General features: G+C 30.8%; 3 protein-coding genes across 4 annotated transcripts; 1 reads left to right on the forward strand and 2 right to left on the reverse strand.

The window, feature by feature from the left end:
* Positions 1-642: 642 nt before the first annotated feature.
* LOC117173276 (exosome complex component RRP43-like) lies at positions 643-8,556 on the forward strand. The gene is made up of 7 exons (XM_033361752.1): positions 643-748; positions 1,866-1,902; positions 1,977-2,114; positions 6,025-6,319; positions 7,663-7,783; positions 8,139-8,242; positions 8,326-8,556. Exons 1-7 carry the CDS (start codon positions 732-734, stop codon positions 8,439-8,441), a joined length of 828 nt encoding a protein of 275 aa, XP_033217643.1. The 5' UTR covers positions 643-731; the 3' UTR covers positions 8,442-8,556.
* LOC117173277 (caltractin) lies at positions 8,482-16,888 on the reverse strand. Its single transcript, XM_033361753.1, has 2 exons — positions 16,717-16,888; positions 8,482-9,208 (listed from the first exon to the last, which is right to left on the reverse strand). Exons 1-2 carry the CDS (start codon positions 16,717-16,719, stop codon positions 8,699-8,701), a joined length of 513 nt encoding a protein of 170 aa, XP_033217644.1. The 5' UTR covers positions 16,720-16,888; the 3' UTR covers positions 8,482-8,698.
* Positions 16,889-18,151: 1,263 nt separating this feature from the next.
* Positions 18,152-20,340, reverse strand: LOC117172936. 2 transcript variants are annotated; one of them, XM_033361239.1, is made up of 2 exons: positions 20,206-20,340; positions 18,152-18,645 (listed from the first exon to the last, which is right to left on the reverse strand). In XM_033361239.1, exons 1-2 carry the CDS (start codon positions 20,294-20,296, stop codon positions 18,374-18,376), a joined length of 363 nt encoding a protein of 120 aa, XP_033217130.1. In that variant the 5' UTR covers positions 20,297-20,340; the 3' UTR covers positions 18,152-18,373. The 2 variants fall into 2 exon arrangements, with proteins under 2 accessions (XP_033217130.1, XP_033217129.1); XM_033361238.1 differs by having other exon boundaries at positions 18,152-18,735.
* Between the last annotated feature and the right edge of the window lie 9 nt (positions 20,341-20,349).

A 20,349-nucleotide genomic window follows, 5' to 3' on the forward strand; every position in this document is an offset into this window, starting at 1 on the left:
ATAAAAATGAAGATTTGAGTATAGAAACAAAACTTGCTCGTCTCACTGTCCTGAATATCCAGAACGAAGTGGATTAAGTAATCTAAACGCTAGAAAACTTATTTAATTCCAGTTTCGTTCTTTCCCTTCTCCATAATTCACGACTCGTTGAGCAACTTTTCTTATCGTTGAAAGATTGCTACGTCACGAATTAATTTTATCGCGTACGCACAAATTTGCTATATTACGTAAAACAGAAGAGAAAATTTTGTTATTCTGTACGCCTGGCTGACTTCTAGGAATGTCAAAACATGTCAAATAGGAATAAGGGAAGTCACATGTCTCACATGCTGTCACCCAACTAGCAGAAAATAAATCGATAGTGAATACTGTGAATTTACTATCTCCTCGTGAAGGTCTTTTGAAAATTTGGTACCTCTTCAGCTTTTTAGATATAATATATATATATATATATATAGTTGTTACTGAGATGGGGGAGGGGGATACATTTTAAGAAAAAATTACAAATTTAAAAGTTTTTATTTTATTTTTTAATTAAACTTTACTACAAGAATCGTGTATTTCGTCTTTCAAAATTTCCTTTCTGTTTTTAATATGCGCGCGCATACTAGTTGAGACATCTATCATGTCTACGAGTAACTAAGCGGAAAAACACGTGTTGCTGTCAATTTCTGTTTTAACTTGTGTTTTTGTTTTCAGCAAAAGTTAAATTGATTTAATTTCTTTAAATAATGGATTCACAATTTAAGTATGTATGGAAATTCATTTATTTTATATCTATATTTAACTTTATATTTATTTTTATGCCCAATTTTGCATTGTTGGCAGTATTTTAGAATTTAAAATATTTAAGAATTTGAGGTTATTTTTTGTGAAAAAGAAATTTTAAAATTATTTTTTATGGATCCGCCACTGATCCTAACTTATGACGTTGTATCAACAATATAATTATTATAATATTATATTATGTGTATGTAGGTACTTTTATAATCTATGGAAATTGATACCTTAACTTCAGAATTAATATACAGGTGTGATTATTTGTGCAATAAATATAGACAATAAAAGCTTTGCATTTTTGTTTAAAAATACAAATTTTAGTCGAAAAGCACTAACATAACAAACAAAAATGCTTTACAATTTTTATATTATTTTTGAAAAAGAAACTCTCTTTTTGTATATTTTATTTTTAAAAAGGGGGATGGACTGCTGCCAAGCTTATGCATTTTTTTTACTAATCATCCTTAACTTTCGGGACGACGACTTTCCGTACATTTGAACATTTGTTTTAATTACAAAATTCGTTTTTATCTTAAGTTTTTAACAGTTCAAATTTAAATGTAAAATTTTCTTCCATTTTCAATTTTGTTTTATTTTTATTATTGGAAATTTAATTTTTCTTACGAAAAGCTTTAAAATAATCCAAAATTGTTTAAAGATTCCAAATATTGTTCAAATTATAATGATTTTTGTTTAAAAATAACCATTTTCGTTCAAAAACGCCAGTGTAATTAAAAATTGTAAATATTCTTAATATATTTTTAGAGAGCTAATATTTCTTGAATAAATAAATGTAAATTTTTAACGAAATACATAACCCAAAATTGTTCAAGCATGCACATTTGATTAAATTTGAACAAAAATAATTGGATTTAGAAGTAGCGTTTATTTACCGGAAATCTGTTATTTGAAATAAAAATAATTTTCCTTGAAAAATTAAACTTACAATGAAATACAAAAATATCGTATCACATAATATTAATTTTATATTCAAATTTGAAAATTAAATGAGAAAATAATAATAATAATCGAACGCGTTTTTGTTTTCTAGTTTGTTCAAATATTTACTTTTCTGTTATTGACAGGATAATTCACCCCGAAAAATATCTACGGCATTACCTTGTAAGTTTGATGCCAATTATTCATGTTTCTTTGAACATTGAAAAGCTTCTCTAAAATCAAATTATTTACGACAGGCTCAAGACCTTCGACCCGACGGAAGAGATTTTATGTCCTTTCGACCAGTTAGCATTAATGTTTCGTCGATTAAACAGGCCGACAGTTCCTGCGTTTTCAAGGTCGGAAACACTACTGTAATTTGTGGAATTAAAGCGGTAAGTTCCAATTATTTAATTTATTTTATATAAATGTGAAAAATTTGGTAAATTACTGAACTTTTCAAAAATTATTTATAATATATTTACTTTTGCAAGTAGGCTTATAATTTTCGATAACGTATGTTTGAAGGCATGAGAATGATAGCTAGATAAGGGCAACAAATATAAATTTTTTATAAAATTATGGAACCATGTGCTCCCCAAGAAATCTATATTGAAGGTATGAAAATATTAGGAAAACAATTTTTTCTGTAAGAGGGGAGGGGGTGTAAAACAAACAATTGTTGAAAATAATAAAAATACAGTAAGGCATTTTTTGCTCATTTAAATATGTGCAATATGTATTCTTCGATATGTCATATGTCATAATTAAAAAATTTTTAAATAATGTCGTAACTTAACAAAATTCACACGGAAATTTAAGAATTTATGATAATATGAGAAGCACAACTGGAAAAGGACAAAAAAATTATTTCTATATTAAATGATAGAAAATTTGACCAAAATTATAAAATTATGTGGCGATTATTTATTATCTTTTAGGGGGCCAACACTGTTTTTAAATCTTTTTTGTTTGAGGACCATTTCCATAATTTTAAAATTATTTTTTTCCAAGTGAAATAAGTAATGAATTTTACATGTTCCTAAATGTGTCGATATCAGGATTAAACATTTCAATTAGAAAGCGTATCATCTTCAAAGCATTTAGAACAATTAAACTTTAAATAATGAAAATTTTTTAGGACAATTGCCTTGATAGTCAGTTTTCAATTTAATAATTTTAGATTTGAATATGAAGCAATTGAAAAGCCTAAAATTATTAGGTATGTTAAGCTGACGTTACCACATCTTCGAATCGATTTGAAACCTACCTCATAATTAAGGGCTCATTTAATGCGAATTTAATGCCCTATTGCCAAATTAAATTGTGCATTATTAAAAAAAAAACCAGCGGTTACGCTAGCTTAACGTTAAGCTGGCGGAAACCCATGTGAAATAAACGTTGAATCGAGTTCTATCGTATCACATAATAGAAGGTTCGTTTAATGCTCTATAAAACCACCAAAAATTATTTTTTAAAAGCCACCCCTAATAGTGAAAAACCGCCCTTAATATAAATTATGCACAAATTGTAAATCTGATCATACTATAATTAAGGGCTCATTTAATTCTCATTTAATACCCCATTACCAAATTTAATGCTCTACTATTTCTTTTAAACCGGGGGTTAAGCTAGCTTAACGTTAAGCTGGCGGGACCCCATGTGAAATAAACGTTCAATCGAGTTCTGTTCTATCAAATAATTAAGGGCTCATTTAGTGCTCTCTAAAATCACTAAAAATTATTTCCCAAAAGCCACTCCTAATACTGAAAAACCACCCTTAATATAAATTATGCACAAATTGTAAATCTAACCATACCATAATTAAGGGTTTAATATAAATTATTCACAAATTGTAAATCTGTCCATATCACATTTGAGGGCTTATTAAAGGTTAATTTTATGCCTTTAAAACCATTGTAATCCTCTGCTTTTGAAAAAATAGGGATTATGCTGGCTGAACGCTAAGGCGATACGCGAAAAAAGGCAAGTATTGACTCTTAACTTTTGTTATATCGCATACTGTCTAAATTTCAATTATTGAAATCAATCATTTTCAGCGAAAATCCTTACAGATTTTAATTATATCTACGTTTCTTATTGGTTCGAATTTAGAGAATAATTTAGGACTCACTTATTATTAAAAACCAGGTGTTGCGCTGGATTAACCGTAAGTTGACGTAACCCCCGGTTTGAAAACAAAATAGTGAAGCATTAAATTTGGCTATGGGGTATTAAATGAGCATTAAATGAGCCCTTAATTATAGTATGGTCAGATTTACAATTTGTGCATAATTTATATTAAGGGTGGTTTTTCAGAATTAGGGGTGGCTTTTGGAAAATAATATTTCGTGGTTTCAGAGAGCATTAAATGAGCCTTTAATTATGTGATAGGACAGAACTTGAATCAACGTTTATTTCCCATGCGGTTCCGTCAGCTTCACGTTAAGCTAGCGTAAACCCGGTTTTTTTTTTAAAATAGTGGAGCATCAAATTTGGCAAAGGGGCATTAAATGAGCCCTTAATTATAATTTGATCAGATTTACAATTTGTGAATAATTTATATTAAAGGCGGTTCTTCACTATTAGGGGTGACTTTTGGAATATAATTTTTGGTGGTTTTGGAGAGCATTAAATGAGCCTTTAATTTTGTAATAGCATAGAACTCAATTCAATGTTTATTTCACATGAGGTTCCGTCAGCTTAACGTTAAGCTAGCGTAACCACCGGTTTAAAAAAAATAGCGGAGCATTACATTTAGCAATAGGGCATTACATGAGCCCTTAATTATGTGATATGACAGAACTCGATTTAAAATTTATTTAACATGGGGTTCCACCAGCATAACGTTAAGCTAGCGTAACCCCTGGGTTTTTTTTCTAAATCGTGCAGCATTACATTTGGCAATAGGGCATTAAACTAGCAATTAATGAGCCCTTAATTATGAGATAGGTTTTAATTCGATTCGAAGATGTGGTTACGTCAGCTTATCATATCTAAAATTATTGTACAATTTCCAAAATTCAAGTCATATACAGCAATCTTGTTTTGTATTATTATTTTTTAGTTTTTTATTTTCAATATATTTAAAACTTGTCACATTTTAGTTACAGATTTAAACTTATACATTATTTGAAATTAAAAAATATTTTATTGTAAAATTTAAAGAATGAATAATAATTTTAAATGAATTTTTAAAATAAAAAAATAAAAAATTGAGTTTAAAGTAAAAAAAAAGATAAAAGTTTAACTATTTGAAATGGATGCACCAGTAATTGAATAATTTTGGTAATTTTGAGTTTTATAATTTTAGAGTTCGGAATTCTCTTGTTGAGCGGCAAATTTGTTATGTTTCCCTTTCTTATATTTTAATATTTCAATTAAAATTGAATTGGTTGAACTTTGAAAGGTCTAACTAGCCATTGCAATTGTTTTAATATTTAGACAATTTAAATTTACTTCAAAAAATTGAAATTTTAAAGGGTTTGAGTATAAAAAAGTTTTAATACCTCAATTTTTAATGATTCGAATTTTTTCAGGTTTAAGTGAAGTTCGCATTCGTTTAAGTTTCAACGTTCCGGCGTAGACATTTTTTAATTTTTAATGTTTCCCATTTAAAATTACTATTTATTTTTTAAGTTTTTAAACAATAATTCAATTTATTTTTTTATTTTGGACAAATTTGTCTAATCAGCTTTAATGTTAAATTATAATTTTGTTATTTAATAGCATTTTAAAATTCTAGAATTTCAGAAGCTTTGACTTTGCAAGATTCAATTTACTTTATTTTCAAATTCTAATCGCTTTGAATTTAAAATTGTTGAAATTCAAAACTTTTTAATTTTCAATTATTTAATTTTGACCGCTTTTAATTATAAATAATACAATTTCAATTCCTCTGAATTTTAAATTGTCCAATTTCTAAAATACTAACTTTTAAATATTCCATTTTTAAATTTTGGTATTGTCCTATTCTCGAAATTTTAACCTGAAATAATTCAGTTTCGAGATTCTTCAATTTAAAAAAATTGTTTATCGACTTCCGAAATTGATCATATATGTGAAAAAACTGTGGGCTTCGCGAAGAGAGTATATTTTTCTCTAAACAGGGAGAAAGCACGAATATTTACCGGCAGAACGGGAAGAAAACCAAGAAACGAGGATTTAAAAAGTAGTTGGCATCTTGGTTATATAATGTCCTGAATTACTCGAATTCGTTAAAAATAGAATTTCGAAAAATTGTTCCTTATCCAGTTACCATTTTCATGTCTCCATTTGTACCTCTACCTAACTTTCTTTTTTTAGGAACTTAGCGTGCCAAAGGCCTTAACTCCAGATTGCGGATACGTGGTAGTAAATGTAGATTTACCACCAATCTGTTCTCCGAAATTTCGTCCTGGACCTCCGAGTGAAGAAGCTCAGTGCGCTACTAAAATTGTAGACGAAATACTGACCAATTCATTAATTTTGGATTTGAGAGATCTTTGCATTTGTAAAGACAAATTAGTCTGGGTTTTATATTGCGATCTCGTTTGCGTTGATTATGATGGTTCCGTAATCGATGTCTGCGTCGGAGCTTTAATGGCAGCACTCGATACTTGTAAGTAATTTTTTAGATAAAAAAAAATATCAGCCCCCATCTCAGGAACTTGCCTACAAATTTTTTCTAAGAGTATGTGCAAAAAATGAAATTATTAAAATTTGCAATTAAAGCCCAGCGAAAAAACAAATTCCAGGCTGCACAGCCTGTCCAATATTTCTTCTTTTTATTTTTCACTCCTAAAAGTCCTCTACTTTAAATGTAATTTATATAAAAGGATCGACGTGTTGTACACTCTTTAACTATGGTGTACATTTCTTCCTGAAATCTTTGTCAGATCAGAGAATTTAAAGCTGGTCAAGGAAAATGAGGGAATATCAGGAAAAATCTTACAGTCAAGGAATTGTCGGTAAACAGAATTTTAATTTAATTTTTTTTTTTAAATTCGACAATTTTGTTAAAAACTCATTCTTTTTGGTTGAAAATTCAAAAGAATTTAAGTATTCTGTTAAAAATTCAACTTTTTTAGTTGAATTAATCTTTTTTTGGTTTAAAACAAAAACATTTTATGTTTGAAATATTAGAAATTACATTTTTTGTGGAAAAATCATATTTTTTGGTACAATATTAATTCTTTTGGTAACCATTTCATCTTTTTGGTTGAAAACGTTACTGTTATGTTGAAAATTCTTTTAAAAATTCAAATATTGTTTGAGAATTCGTGTGTTTTCATTAAAATGTATCTTTTTTAGGTGAAAATTTATTTCTTTGTTTAACTATATTTTTTAATTGAAAATTAATTATCCTAACTGAATATGTAACCGTTCTACTTTTTGTGGAAATTTCATCTTTTTTGACAGAAATTTAATCTTCTAGAATAAAAATTCATCTGTTTGGTGGAAAAGTAACTTTTTTTACTGAAAATTAAACTTCTATTTTACGTTGAAAATTTATCTATTTCAGGTGAAATTTTAATTATTTGGTTGAGAACGCGTCCTTTTGGTAGGAAAGTAGTCTTATTAGTTGAAACATTCTCTTTTTGGTTAAAAATCCACTTCTTTCATTGAAAATTCTTGTATTTTGTTAAAATTTAGTTTTAATTGTAGAAAATTAATCTTTTCTACTTTTCTAACAAATATTTGTATATATGGTCATTTAATATACTTTCTGGAGTTCGCTATTTCCCGTAAAACGTTGTTCAGATTGAAGCCTGAGATGCTATAAACTGTACCAGTAAATAAAAATTATAAAAGGGACTGGAATGAAATAACATTTCAATTGATTTAATTTGTTTGAATCCCATTTTCTTTTTTTTAATCGATTTAAAAATAAAAAAATAAAATCTTTTTAATGACTTATAAGATTTAAATTTTATGCACAATAATTTTTTATCCCTTTTTCAGTAAATTTACCTGAAGTTACATACGACGCAGAGACAAAACTCACAGTCACGCATCCAGTGAATAGAAATCCTGTTCCTTTGAAATCCATCACGGTTTCAACAACATTCGCTGCTTTTGACGAGTAAGAATTAGTATTTTAAAACATTAGCAGGATCACAGTACGTTCCCCTTTTAAAACTAATCCTCCTTTTTTCCTTAAATTAAAAAAATCTCATAAAATATTTAAAATCGGGAATTCTGACCACTTGCCCATTATTTTGGCAAAGTTTCGATTCATTTTTAAGGCAACCGTTGGACCGGAAAATCTCCAGGAATTTTTTGAGACAGAAAAACCTAGAAGTGACAGTGCTACTGTTAGTTAGATTAAACTTTTTTGGGAAAAATCTACTTCTTTACTTAAAATTGAATGAAGCAACCTTTGTGATCCCTAAAATTATATAAATTCCACTACCTTCATTAATAACTTTTTTTTATAGGCGCATACTAATCGTGGATCCTACAGAGGACGAGGAAAGTTTATCCCACAGCCGCATAAGCATAGCTGTAAATGCTGACAATATGTGTTTCGTTCACAAGTCAGGTATATATAAAATTAGCCAAGGAATTATTAAATTAATTATCAAAATTAAAATTTACACATCAAAACATTGATAAACACTTCAGGAGGAAGTCCAATGGCTGAAAAGCTAGTGACGAAGAGCATAACGATGGCAAAAAAGAGAGCAGAAGCAGTGAGGAAATTGATAGAAACCGCAACTCTTCCATTCAAAGATACCTGACGCGAGTAAAGTTTTTCATATTAAAAATAAAAACCTTTTATTGCGTAAATATTGATACTTTATTGAAGGTTTCAGATTCATGTATGCGGTGGTAATAAATTAATACTTAAGCCTAATTTGTTAAATTAATCGTTTCTTGATAAAGTTGTGAAAATGAAATATTTGGAATTCGTAAACGTCATCACGCGAAAAAGTAACGTATTGGAAACCTAAAAATGTATAGGGCTTAGTTACCTGATGATTATGAAGTATTTTTATTAATACAAACAAGTTTTTTTCATGACTCGCAAAAATTCTTCCTGAGAAATTTCTCCATCACCATCTCTGTCTGCCTCCTCGATCATTTCCTGAAGTTCTTCGTCAGTGAGATTTTCTCCCAGTTCTTTAGCGACTCTTTTTAGATTCTTAAAAGTAATTTTTCCGGTGTCGTCGTCATCGAATAAACGAAAAGCCTTGAGAACTTCATCCTTCGTGTCCTTATCGGACATTTTAGTGGCTGTAACGCTGAGAAATTCTTCAAAAGATAATGACCCAAGACCATCAGGATCGACGGCGGTGGTTAATTTCTTGATTTCATCCTTCTTTGGCTCAAATCCGAGGGCTCTCATTGCAACTTTCAGTTCTTTTGTTGCGATTTTGCCACTACCATCGGGGTCAAAAAGATCGAAAGCCTCCTTGATGTCAGCTTTTTGCTCTTCTGTAAGTTCAAATTTGGCGGCACCTTTCCTCCGAGATCCTCCTACTGACGGTTTCTTCGCTGTTGATGCCTGTTGATGTTAAATAAGTATTTAGTATTTTTATATGAATATTTCAGTTCAATAAACAAATTTCTTAGTAGGAAAATTTATACGTAAGAATTATAAAGACTATAGTAAAATACATTATATGTTATAAGAAAGTTGTTTCTTTTTGTTAAATTTGGTAGTTTGGTGTATATTTCGGCAATACTTAAATTAAAGAAGTAATATAAGATTTCAAGAAAAAGAAGTGTGCAATATAGTTTTTAAGCCTAACAAAAATGATGCAAATTTTTCTTCTAATCTTGTATTCAGGCTTTGCACTCCCCTACTATTTACTACTCTTTTCGCACGAGTTTCTTTTTTTAGTTCTTGTTTTTGGGGTAATATTAAAAGTTACATTTTTCGATTTAATCATGGAACGCGGCTCGCTTTGCTCGCCAGTTTGAGCGCGCAACAACGGGTTGTCGTGCTTCAGGCTCGATAATATATTTATCTCGCGCTACGCGCTCAGTCTTTGTATATTCGCCACACTTGTGCATCGAATTTTTTAAAATAATGTTAAATCATCAACAACAGTAATTTGGTCATTGTGAATTATCTTTTGTTAAAGCTCCTTCGGCTTTAACGAACACATTCTCATCACGTATCTCGTGTTTCGCACTCGAGTTTTTCCCTCAAATTGTACATCATTTCCATTAATGTATTTTATTACAATTCATGACATGCATTTGCATTAAAACACACGTAGTCTCATTGTCTCGTTAAAAAAATGCATATTCTTTACAAAAAAACTTTTTTTATTAAACATTTTATTGCAACTTCTGCCGTTTTTTCAAAAACTGAATTTGCGCATTTCCAATTTTATTTTTACAATTTAAAAGTTACACGTGCGGTCTACACAGCCTGAATGTTTTTTAACTTCTATATTATATCCCTAACCTCAGAGACATAGACTTTGTCAATTGAATTTTCTATCGAAACTCAACCAGTTGTTATGATAATCTTGTAAGGCATTCAAAATCAACATTTTTCTTCTCTCGACTTTTTCATATCATGCGTTATTTAGCTTAAAATGTCAATTTTCGCGTTTTTTGGAATTTTGTAAATGCTATAACTCTGGTAATTTTTGGTTTTGTCAAAAAAAAGTCATTGTCAGTCAAATGGCTGGCTAACGAACTTGACCTTTACTTCAGGATACTAAATGAGTGTAGCAAAGGCCAATATAAGAGATTAATTTTTTCAAAAGTTATCCTGCACACAGGCAGACAGCCGTACATACATACATACATACATACATACATACATATATACATACAGTCGGACAGACCATTTGTAAAAACCTATTTTTCTGATTAATGGGCTCTCAAAACGCGAAAATTTTACAAAAACTGGGTGGGTCAAATTTTACGTAAATCTAATACCTTCTCTGATGAGAATATGAAAATTAATTAGTTTGTCGTGAATATTTTTTTGATACTTCCTTCTTTGGTTTTAATTGTAGAAAAAGCAGTAAAAATATAAAAAAAGAAACATTTTTTGAAACCCCCCGCACGGGACGAAAAAGAAATTAAAAGACAAAAGTTGTAATGAGACTGTGCCCACGCAGCGGGCAGCTTTTTTTTACTGTTAATATTTTTCACGATTCAAACACAAACTACGCATCTTTTTCAAGTGCACAATTTTTATCTACTCATTTTCAGGCTAGCCGCTGAGCCGGGAAACCTGGAAAACAGGAAATGACCAGGCATGTGATGAGGTCGGGGAAACCCGGGAGATGACAGTGAATTTATTTTTTTACCGGGAATTTAACAAAATTTTGAGAATAAAAATTTGGCCCAACTTTAATTTCAACTTTTTCTTAAATAATTTGTTAAATTGTGATTTTTATAAATTATTATATCATTTAGTTTAGAAAGCTTAAATCGAAAATATCTCACTTTAAAAATTTTCCATTTTAGATTTTGAAGTTTTAACCATATATTTTAATTTAAAGAATTTTAAAATGAAGCTTTAAAGTTAAAAAAATTAAAACTTAGAAGTTTTGAAAATCGAAGATTTCTTAATAAAAAACAGGGTGGCAGCCGGACCGGGAAACCGGAAATTTTACGAATTTTCAGAAGAAAAATCTACTCAAGTTCGATTTTAACAGTTTTTTAAATTATTAAAGTGCAGTTTTGAAGATTTAAACAATTAAAAATTAAAAGAATTTGAAGTTGAAATTTTTTGATAAGAAACAGTTTCATTTTATCAACTGTAAATATAAATAAATAAATTATGTTTAAAATGGATCTGTACTCTAAGTATAGAAATCTGAACAATAATTGATTTGACCAAACAATTCTAGATCCGTCCAAATTGGAGAATTTCCAGATTGTAACTATTTCAATCAGAAAGTCTTAATAAAAATTGAAATTAATATACTTTTAATTCAGAGTTTCAAGTTTTCCTTTATATTATTTTTTATATTAAATGTAATGAATACATTTATTAATATATTATTTCTATTAATTTTGTTTAACCGTTAAAAAATGTAAACGTGCGTTTTACTATTTTCAACTCAAAAATAAGTCCATGATAATATAGTCATAATTAAAGGTTTTTATTAAATTAAAAATATTGTGAGCTTAAATTATTTAATTTTTATCCCATTTAATTTGAAATTTCTTAATGTAGAAAAAGAATTAATATCTAATATTTAGCAAAAGTTCACTATTCATTTAAGACGAGTAAATTGAAACCAAATTTTTAAAAGAAAAAAATTTGAAACTGAATTGTTTTACATAATAGGCTTTGAATATTTAGATTTTCTAATAACTTTTAAACTTTTAGCGTTACAATTTTAATTCTTTATTTAAAAAGTATTTAATTTATAAGTGAAATTGATAAATTTTGAAGCATAAATAACTATTGAACACTTATTGTTTGTAGACAAAATTTGAGTAATTTTAAGAGATATTTAGAAGTTTTTAAAAGATTCAAAATTAATTAAAAACTTGAAATTATTTCCAGTACTTTAAACGAAGTGTGTTAACATTTTTTTCAGAACTTCTAAATATATTTTTAAATTAATCGAATTTTTCCTCAAATTATTCATAATCCTGCAAATTAAAAAAAATCCTTAAAATCTTCCATGTTTTTCTTTGATAATTTTTTTAATCTCTTAAAATCTTCTTAAACTTTCTATTACAATAACTTTCCAAAGTGAAAAATCATTTTCAATTTTCCGAAGAATCTTTAGAAATTTGTTATTCTTTTGAAGTATTTCATAATTCTTAAAAAAATTCTACATTTTTTGTTTTAAATCTGCAAAAATCTACATTTTATTTTAAATGTATCTTAAAATTACTCTAATAATTTTACCAATAATAAATGTTCTATTGTTATTTATAAATTCAAATTTAATTTTTTTTTAATTGCTGGATTTTCTAAAAGTTATGGAAAAAATTTAATTCATTTTGAAATATATTTAAAATCTTCCAAAACAAATTCAAACGTTTTGAATTTGGAAAAATTTTAAACTACTTCTAGATTTCTCAAGATTTTGAAATAAAATGTTCAGCTTTTAAAGGGTCTAGACTATTTAAAATAAAAATAATGTAACTTTTAACTTAAGGATTGTTAAGTTAAAAAATTATTTTTCAATTTTTAATGTGTCTAGCTTAAAATTACTTAAAATAATATAATTTTCAAATTTTTTAAAGTTCATTGCTTGAATCCTTAATTTAGACTATTCGCAATGTTAACGTGGATTTATATTTTTGGAACTTAATCTGAATCTTTGAACTCTATAATTGATAAAAGTTCTAAATTTTGCAGTTTATTTGCATTTCATTTAACACTGTTTATTTGAACAGTGTTACTATCTTCCATTTGGTACGTGTAAATTTTTGAGCATTTGAATACACAATTTTTGAATTGAAAACTTTTAAACTTCAATTTTAAAAGTTTGGAATTCAATTGTTGAACTTTTAATGTTTTAATTTGTTCTTTATTGTTTATTACTTTATATGAAAGAATGTTTAGAATAGTTTCATTTTTAAAATTTCATTGGCCGTGAAAAATGTTAACGAACCGGGAAAAAACCGAGAATTTTTTTCTTTGATTAAAACGGCCAACCTGACTTTTACCGTATTTGGCATAGTTTTACCGAAAAATGTAATTTTTGGATTTTCCATTATTTTTTATGCTCAAAATTTTAATTTTGGATTTTTCAAAAAAATTCAAAAATTGTTATAATAATCTTGTAGAGCATTCAAAATGCAACATTTTTCATTTTTTTTTACTTTTTTCATATCGTGTGTTATTTGGTTTGAAATGTTCATTTTCGTTTGTTTTTTGGATTTTTTTAAATGCTATAACTCTGGTAAATTATGGTTTTATCAAAAAAAGGCATTAGGATAAATTGTTCGTCTATTTGAATACTATCAATATCCGTTAAGAAAATGTTTGAATCTGGAATAAAAGTGGTCTCAAAACTTTTAAAAACACGCTCACTTTTTTAATTTTCATCCAAAATGGCTCGGTAACGAACTTGACCTTTATTTTAGGACCCTAAAAGAGTACACCAAAGGCCAATTCAATCTGTCAATTCTTTCAAAAGCTATCGTGCTCACAAACTAAAAATATACAGACACATTCGTAAAAATCTGTTTTTCGGATTCAAGGGTCTAACGTGGACATTTAACCAAAACTGGGGGGGGGGGGGGGGTGTCAACTTTTACACAAATCTAATAGCTTCTCTGATGAGAATGTAAAAAAATTGGTGTAACGATATATTTCGAAAATCCCACAATGATTTGTGGTTGTAAACCTGATTTGATTTTCATTAATTGAAGTTGTTTTTTATCTTATATTTATAATGTTTAAAATTAAATCTACAAATAAAGAACAACACTAGAAAACCGGATGCGAATTAATAAATTTTTTTGATTTTTATATACTCTTGCGCGGATAAATTAGAACTTACAAATTATCTAAGAAATTATTAGAAATAATGTACAGATTTTGTTTTAAATAAAATAAAATAAAAAGTTCCACTTTAGGTTACGTTGTTGTTTTCCATCAAAAGTTGGTATTTTTAAACAAAAATCATAATTTGAACAAGATTTATATTATTTAAAAAAATTCAGGTTATTTCATAATCTATAATAATTATGCGCTTTAAAAATTTTCTAGCTAAAAAAATAAAAATTCTAGTTAAGCAAACAGAATGCCTGGTAAGCTCATATTTAACTCGACATTCTGCAGTATATTATCTTGTTCGTTTTCCCAGCATGATTGGCAGAAGAAGTTCCAATCATAACATTCTGCCCACTTAAAAATTAAATATTGTTTCTCAAAGTTTATACGTATGTACTTTTGATTAACTAGTAAGTTTAAAATAACAGGTTTCAGATTACTGGGGTTACTTAGAGTAAAAAAAAAAGATGTAACTCTCAAATTTTGACGTGACCAGATTCCTACCTTACTGCCACTTTTTATATTTCCCAACTTATATTTACACGAAACGCCACATCGAGTTGAAAATTTGGAATACTAAATAAGAAGCACTAAGAATGGTGGGTCTGGTCCTACATTTTTATAATTATGAAAAAAGTTTTTTTTGCAAATAGTTTTATTTTTTATTTTTTTATAATTACTAAAGTTCAGGACCAGACCCACCTTTCTCAGTGCTTCTTATTATTTATTATCCCAAATTTTCAACTCGATGTGGCGCTTCGTGTGAAAATAAGAAAGGTGTCGGTGAGGTAGGAATTGGGCCACGTGACCCACTCGTCACATGGCCTTAAAGAAAAAAATTGTTTACAGCAGAATGAATTTAAAAAATTCATTTTTAAAACCACAAGTTTCAGCTACAGAATTTAATCAAGAATGAAGAAAAGTAGGGATCAATACAGGTAAGTGTGATGACTACATTTTCTTGTGAATTGTCGCGATAAAAAAGTCTGAAAAAATTAACTAGAATAACAAATTTTTCTATAATGCAGCCGTTAAATTAGATTAGATGCCAACAATGTTTGTTTTGAAAAAATGTGGACATATAAAAAAAAATGATATTTTGAAAACTATTAAAGATATTTAACTTTTCTTGTTGATTCTGATAAGGGATTTCTCACATGTTGGAAACCCGCAAAAATATGAAAAAACTTAAAAATTAACAAAAAAAACAATTTTGCCGAAGAAAAAAAAACATTTTCATTTCCTTCTAAAAATACTGAAAAAATCGTGAAAAGAATACTCTAAAAGAATTTAACGTGACAAAAAGCAAAAATAGTAATTTTGTGAAAAACTGAATGCATTTCGAAAATGGTGGAAAATCTTGAAAAATGATATATACGAACTTTTTATAGATCATTTAAAGAGGATTAACTTTTCTGTGTACACTTTTTTCGTATAATTTCCAACATTTAACCAATTTTCCTGCAGATTTCGAAATAGTGAGAAATCCCTGACCACTATCAAATAAAGTTAAATATCTTAATTAATTGAACAAATACAGCATTACAAATACAACTTTCAAGAGAACAAAAAGTTTTCTTTACATTTTGCCCCGCTCTTATTTTCACTATATTTTAACCTTTACTTAAAGGACACACTTTCAAATAAAGCAAACGATATTTTTGGTTTAAAAAAGTATGAGTGATGTTGAAGCAATACAAAATAGGAATAAAATATTTACAAATCCTCAGTGATAAATTAACTATTAGAAAAAAATACTGGAAAAGAAAAACGTAGACTTGGAAAAAATTATGGGGTTACAGTGATGCTAAGTATCCATCAAGGGGTTTAAAGGTTGCTTCAGCAATAAAAAAAGACGAAAATCACGGTTTCCATAAAATATTTAATTTTTCAGAAGTGACGTTGTCTTGAACGGTGTTATAGATTGTAAGATTCAAATTTAAAGCTGTACTTTTTTATGTTTTTTGCTACAAACTCGTAATAAAACGATTGAAGCATTCTCAAAATATAAAGCTGGTTTCGAACAATTTTACAAATAATCTTGAATAAAACAATATATTGTTTATAATTCTATACTACAGGGTATACCCTAAGAACAATTTAGAACTGCCCGACCTGACTGTAAGTAAGCAAATACATAAAAGAAAAAAGGTCTTTGCATTCCAGATTTGTTTTATTAAATACTTTACTCGTAATTTTTCCTTCAACACTTTCCTGTTAATAATGTATGCGATTATACGGAAATTAATACAAATCATCGCTAATTTTAGAAATGCTTTGATACTTATGCTGAAGAAAACAATATAAAATAATATTCTGTACGAACAAGCATATAAAAATATTAGGTTTTGTGAAATATTGTTATGTTTGAGTATTTTTAGATCTGTTTACATTCGTTTTTTAATAACAACAATATAAATGTCTTTCGAATTTTTTATTTTATGTACAATTTTGTAATGTGAATGGAAGTAAAATGTTAGAATTAGTCTACTATACTATACTTCAAAAGAAAAATTGTATAGGTTATCAAAAATAAAATAAATGCAAACAATAAAAAAGAAAGTAAGAGTTATTACCATATTATGGATCTCAACATATAACGAAATTGACACAAAGTATTATTTGACAATCAAGTTAAAAACTAGTCCTTATGCGGGTTATTACAGAAAATAGACTGTTTATTTCCATGCTTATCCGTTTCGAAGGGAATCGCCTTTTCGTTGCTAACCCACTTGGCGAGCGGGGTTGAATCCACGGGAGGGGGAGAGCCGCCATCTTACGATGTGCCATTTGATTTTGCGCACGGGCATTTTTGCCGACAAACTGTGCATGAAAATATAAACATGTGGGTGCTGCCATATTTGCTGCGGAACATCAAAAGGTGGCGGACTTCCCCCCTCATTGCATCCACTCTATTGTATTTGGGGGGGGGGGGGTACTTATAGATTGTGGCACAGATATTCTTTGATTGTGGCAAAATGTGAGATCAGCGTCACCTAGGGGACGTAGCAAAAACTATTGCCTACAGCAACGACCCCCTCCTGCCCTTCACGCCTTAATTTGTAGGTTATGTCAAAGATATTATAAACGTAGATGCGGTACGAGGCGTCTGAGTGGGGAGTTATATATATAGGACATCACGTTTTCTGCCCTGTAACGATCGCACAAAATTGCATTCCATCCGCTAGGAACAGCACCGTCGCTTCCATAGAATGCGCGGTTTCGATTCGAAATTGTAAAATATTCGTGCGAAAAGTAAAAAGATTGGCAAGCAACATTTCAGGGCAAATCGGCATGAATATGGTTTAAGTGATAATCATTCCTGTAAGTGAATAAATGTATATGTTAGATTTGTCGAGAATTTTTGGGCAGAGGAAATTTGATATAATGTTTAGATTTAAGATAGCAGACTTGACAGCAGAATATACAATTCTTATATTTATTATCAAATTGGCAACAGAAAATCGTTACACTGAACCGAGGGGAGAATCATTTTGGTTTTCGTTGAAATGATTAAGACCTTCGGGCAGTCGGTTCTCCGAACTATAATGTAAACATTATGAGCGGACTTGGCTTTATCGTAGTCGACGAAGTGTTAGGGCACGTGCGTTCTTCACATGAGAAGGCGTATCGAAATCGGCGACCAATTATTAGTACTAATAAGAGTAGGGATATGTAGAGTGGGATAGAGAGAAAATGTAATTTAGAAGAGAGAGAAAGCACGAAAGAGGGGGGAGCTAAGGACCGCTACGACGGTACCGAAACTCCCATCGCCGAAGTCAGAGACCAGAAGCAATCTTGCCCTCGGACGCGTCCGGTTCTCTGGCAAATTTGTACAATTCGTATTCTGAATAAATTCATTTTGTTAATCTAATATCACAAAATCTATAGTTGTCAGTTCATTTTGTTGCCTAATTATCCGTTTTCAGAAAGAAGAGAAGAGTTAAAATTTTTGAACTTTTAAATTCGGGATAATTCCGCGCCAAATTCGGCTCCGCGTGTTACAGGATATATTTTTTGGTGCTAGGTGTGGGATTCCGCAAATCCTTCGGGAGTGAAGTGACTACAAACTAAGTGAAAAGTGACTGGAAAATTGTGCCAAAAATGACAAAAACTTAAGTGAACAGTGACTGGAAATTAAGTGAAAATTCCGTGAGTTTCCCACCCGCCAGCACATTGTGGTCGCGAAGGACGATCGAAGGACAAAAGGACCAGAGGAAAAGAAGCAGGCCGCTACTTCCTATCCATCAACCCACCTTCGACTGTGTCGTCAAGAAAAAGGTTAAAAAGAGGAAGAGGATAGGAAAGGCCGTGAAGAAGACGAGTGAAGGCCTGGATTGGAACTCCAAGGAAGAGGACTGGAGAAAAGCCGCGGTTCCTCCTCAGAAGGTTTTTTGGGCGGTTTTTTAAACCTGGAGGCTCGAGGGTACGGTTCACTCGTACCAGGAATCGCAGTCGGTGGTCTGCTGGGTTCCGCCAATCATCCCCCTGGACCATTGCAGGCTCTGAGGACATCCCCGACGGAGAAGGAAGCTGCATTACCTGGAGAAACTTCATCGCTGGCGGAGGATACCTGTATGAAGGATCTGGGAACTCTGGAATAAGAATCATCAAGTAGTAAGTCGATTTGCCAGAATATTTTACTGTTTTGTTGCGAGCCAATCTCGGGTAGGATATTATTTTGCGAGATTTATAACAAAATATTGCGAGGTGATATTATATTTATTTTAGAAATTTTTAAAAATATAACTCTGTACAATTGTTGTAATCCTTGTGTGTTGTTGCGAAAAATAAATTTGAAATTCCATAATGCGCACTCGAAGTGGGGAAAGTAGAGCAGGGAAGGGTGGCCGAGGAGCTCGAAGTGTGACCACGAGAAAGCCAAGCGATGCAAAGGTCGCGAAGGTGCAGGCAGAGACAAGTTCGGGTTCTGGCAGCCAGAAAAGGGCTGCCAGGAAATATAGGTCGGTCGGTAGTCGTGGAGTTGGAAATGTTGGCGGCCGCGGTCTAGAGAACAGAGGCGACATGAATATAGATTCTGAGGAAGAAGCCGAGGGAAATTCTGTTGAGGATTTTCAGCTTGAAGGGGAGGACAACGAAGAAAGAATGGAAGTAAGAGTAGGGCCAGAGGTCTTAACAGATAGACCAGTAACAATTTATCGTCCGCCTGTTGTACGACCCGGTATTGCGCGCTCTTCTTGCTCGGACGGCGGCGGCTCGTCTAGCAGTAGTTCGGGGATGTTTTCACCCCCTCAGAAGGAGCCCGAAAATCCGATCCCATTCAAAGCCGCTCTCGAATTTCTTCCAAAGAGTTTTGATGGAGAAAACATGCCGGTGGGTAGATTTATCAGCGATTGCTTATTTGCACGGGATTCAATTGCGTCAAAAGAGCGACATTACTTATTTTTAATGGTTCGTTCTCGAATAGTTAAAAACGCGTGTGACTCAATACAGGACCGCGACCTTCATAACTTAGAGGACTTGCTTAAACATCTTAAAAATACATTTACAGAGCATCGAAGTTTGAGCCAATTGAACACGGCTCTTGCTACGGTAGCACAACGTGAGGGAGAAAGTGTAGTGCAATACGGATCGAGAGTTAGTAAGGTACTTGCGAGCCTGACTGAATTAATCGAAGATAAAAATGATCCCGAAACTGCGCGTTATATGATAAAATCGGCCCGCGATACGGCATGTGAGAACTTCGTTATGGGGTTGAAACAAGATTTAGTATGGAGGGTAAGAGTGGGAAGGTCAACAACGTTACAAGAGGCAATAAATAACGCAAAACAAGCAGAATGGGAGGTAGAATTCGAGAGTGGACTAGACAGAAGAGGGGTTGAAAGGAAAGGAGATCAGAAAGTAAAATTTGACGAAACGAGAAGAAATAAGGGATATTTTAATAGCAATATGCGTGGTCGTTTCCGACCATATTACAGCGACGCTTGCGCTAGAAAATGTGAGGTAGGTCGTGGCAGAGGCAGAGGAGGAGCGCGAGGTGGTAGTAATAGTAGGGAACTGAGTAAAAGCGAGAGTTCAAAGCCGAATGAAATTTCCTGTCATACCTGTGGAGAACCAGGGCATTTGGCACGAAGATGTCTGCGTACAGTTGGTTTCGATGGAAGGCGATGTTTTAATTGCAATCAGAGTGGGCATTTCCTTCGCGATTGCAAATATCCACCAAAAAATTCGCCTGAGTGTTTCACCTG

The sequence above is a fragment of the Belonocnema kinseyi genome, chromosome 5 (assembly GCF_010883055.1).
Source record: "Belonocnema kinseyi isolate 2016_QV_RU_SX_M_011 chromosome 5, B_treatae_v1, whole genome shotgun sequence".
In the NCBI taxonomy this organism is placed as follows: Eukaryota; Metazoa; Arthropoda; class Insecta; order Hymenoptera; family Cynipidae; genus Belonocnema; species Belonocnema kinseyi.

What these genes read in the sequence shown, in the direction of transcription:
- LOC117172936 (XM_033361238.1), bottom strand. Translation starts at nt 20,296, where the DNA reads ATGCCCACTCTGATTGCAATTAAAACATCGCCTTCCATCGAAACCAAC. An exon ending in AATGCCCTGGTTCTCCACAG is followed by an intron (nt 18,736 to 20,205) that starts GTATGACAGGAA and finishes TTCTTATTCCAG; the next exon opens with AGTTCCCAGATCCTTCATAC.
- LOC117173276 (XM_033361752.1), top strand. An exon ending in TAATTTGTGGAATTAAAGCG is followed by an intron (nt 2,115 to 6,024) that starts GTAAGTTCCAAT and finishes TTCTTTTTTTAG; the next exon opens with GAACTTAGCGTGCCAAAGGC. An exon ending in GTGTTTCGTTCACAAGTCAG is followed by an intron (nt 8,243 to 8,325) that starts GTATATATAAAA and finishes TAAACACTTCAG; the next exon opens with GAGGAAGTCCAATGGCTGAA.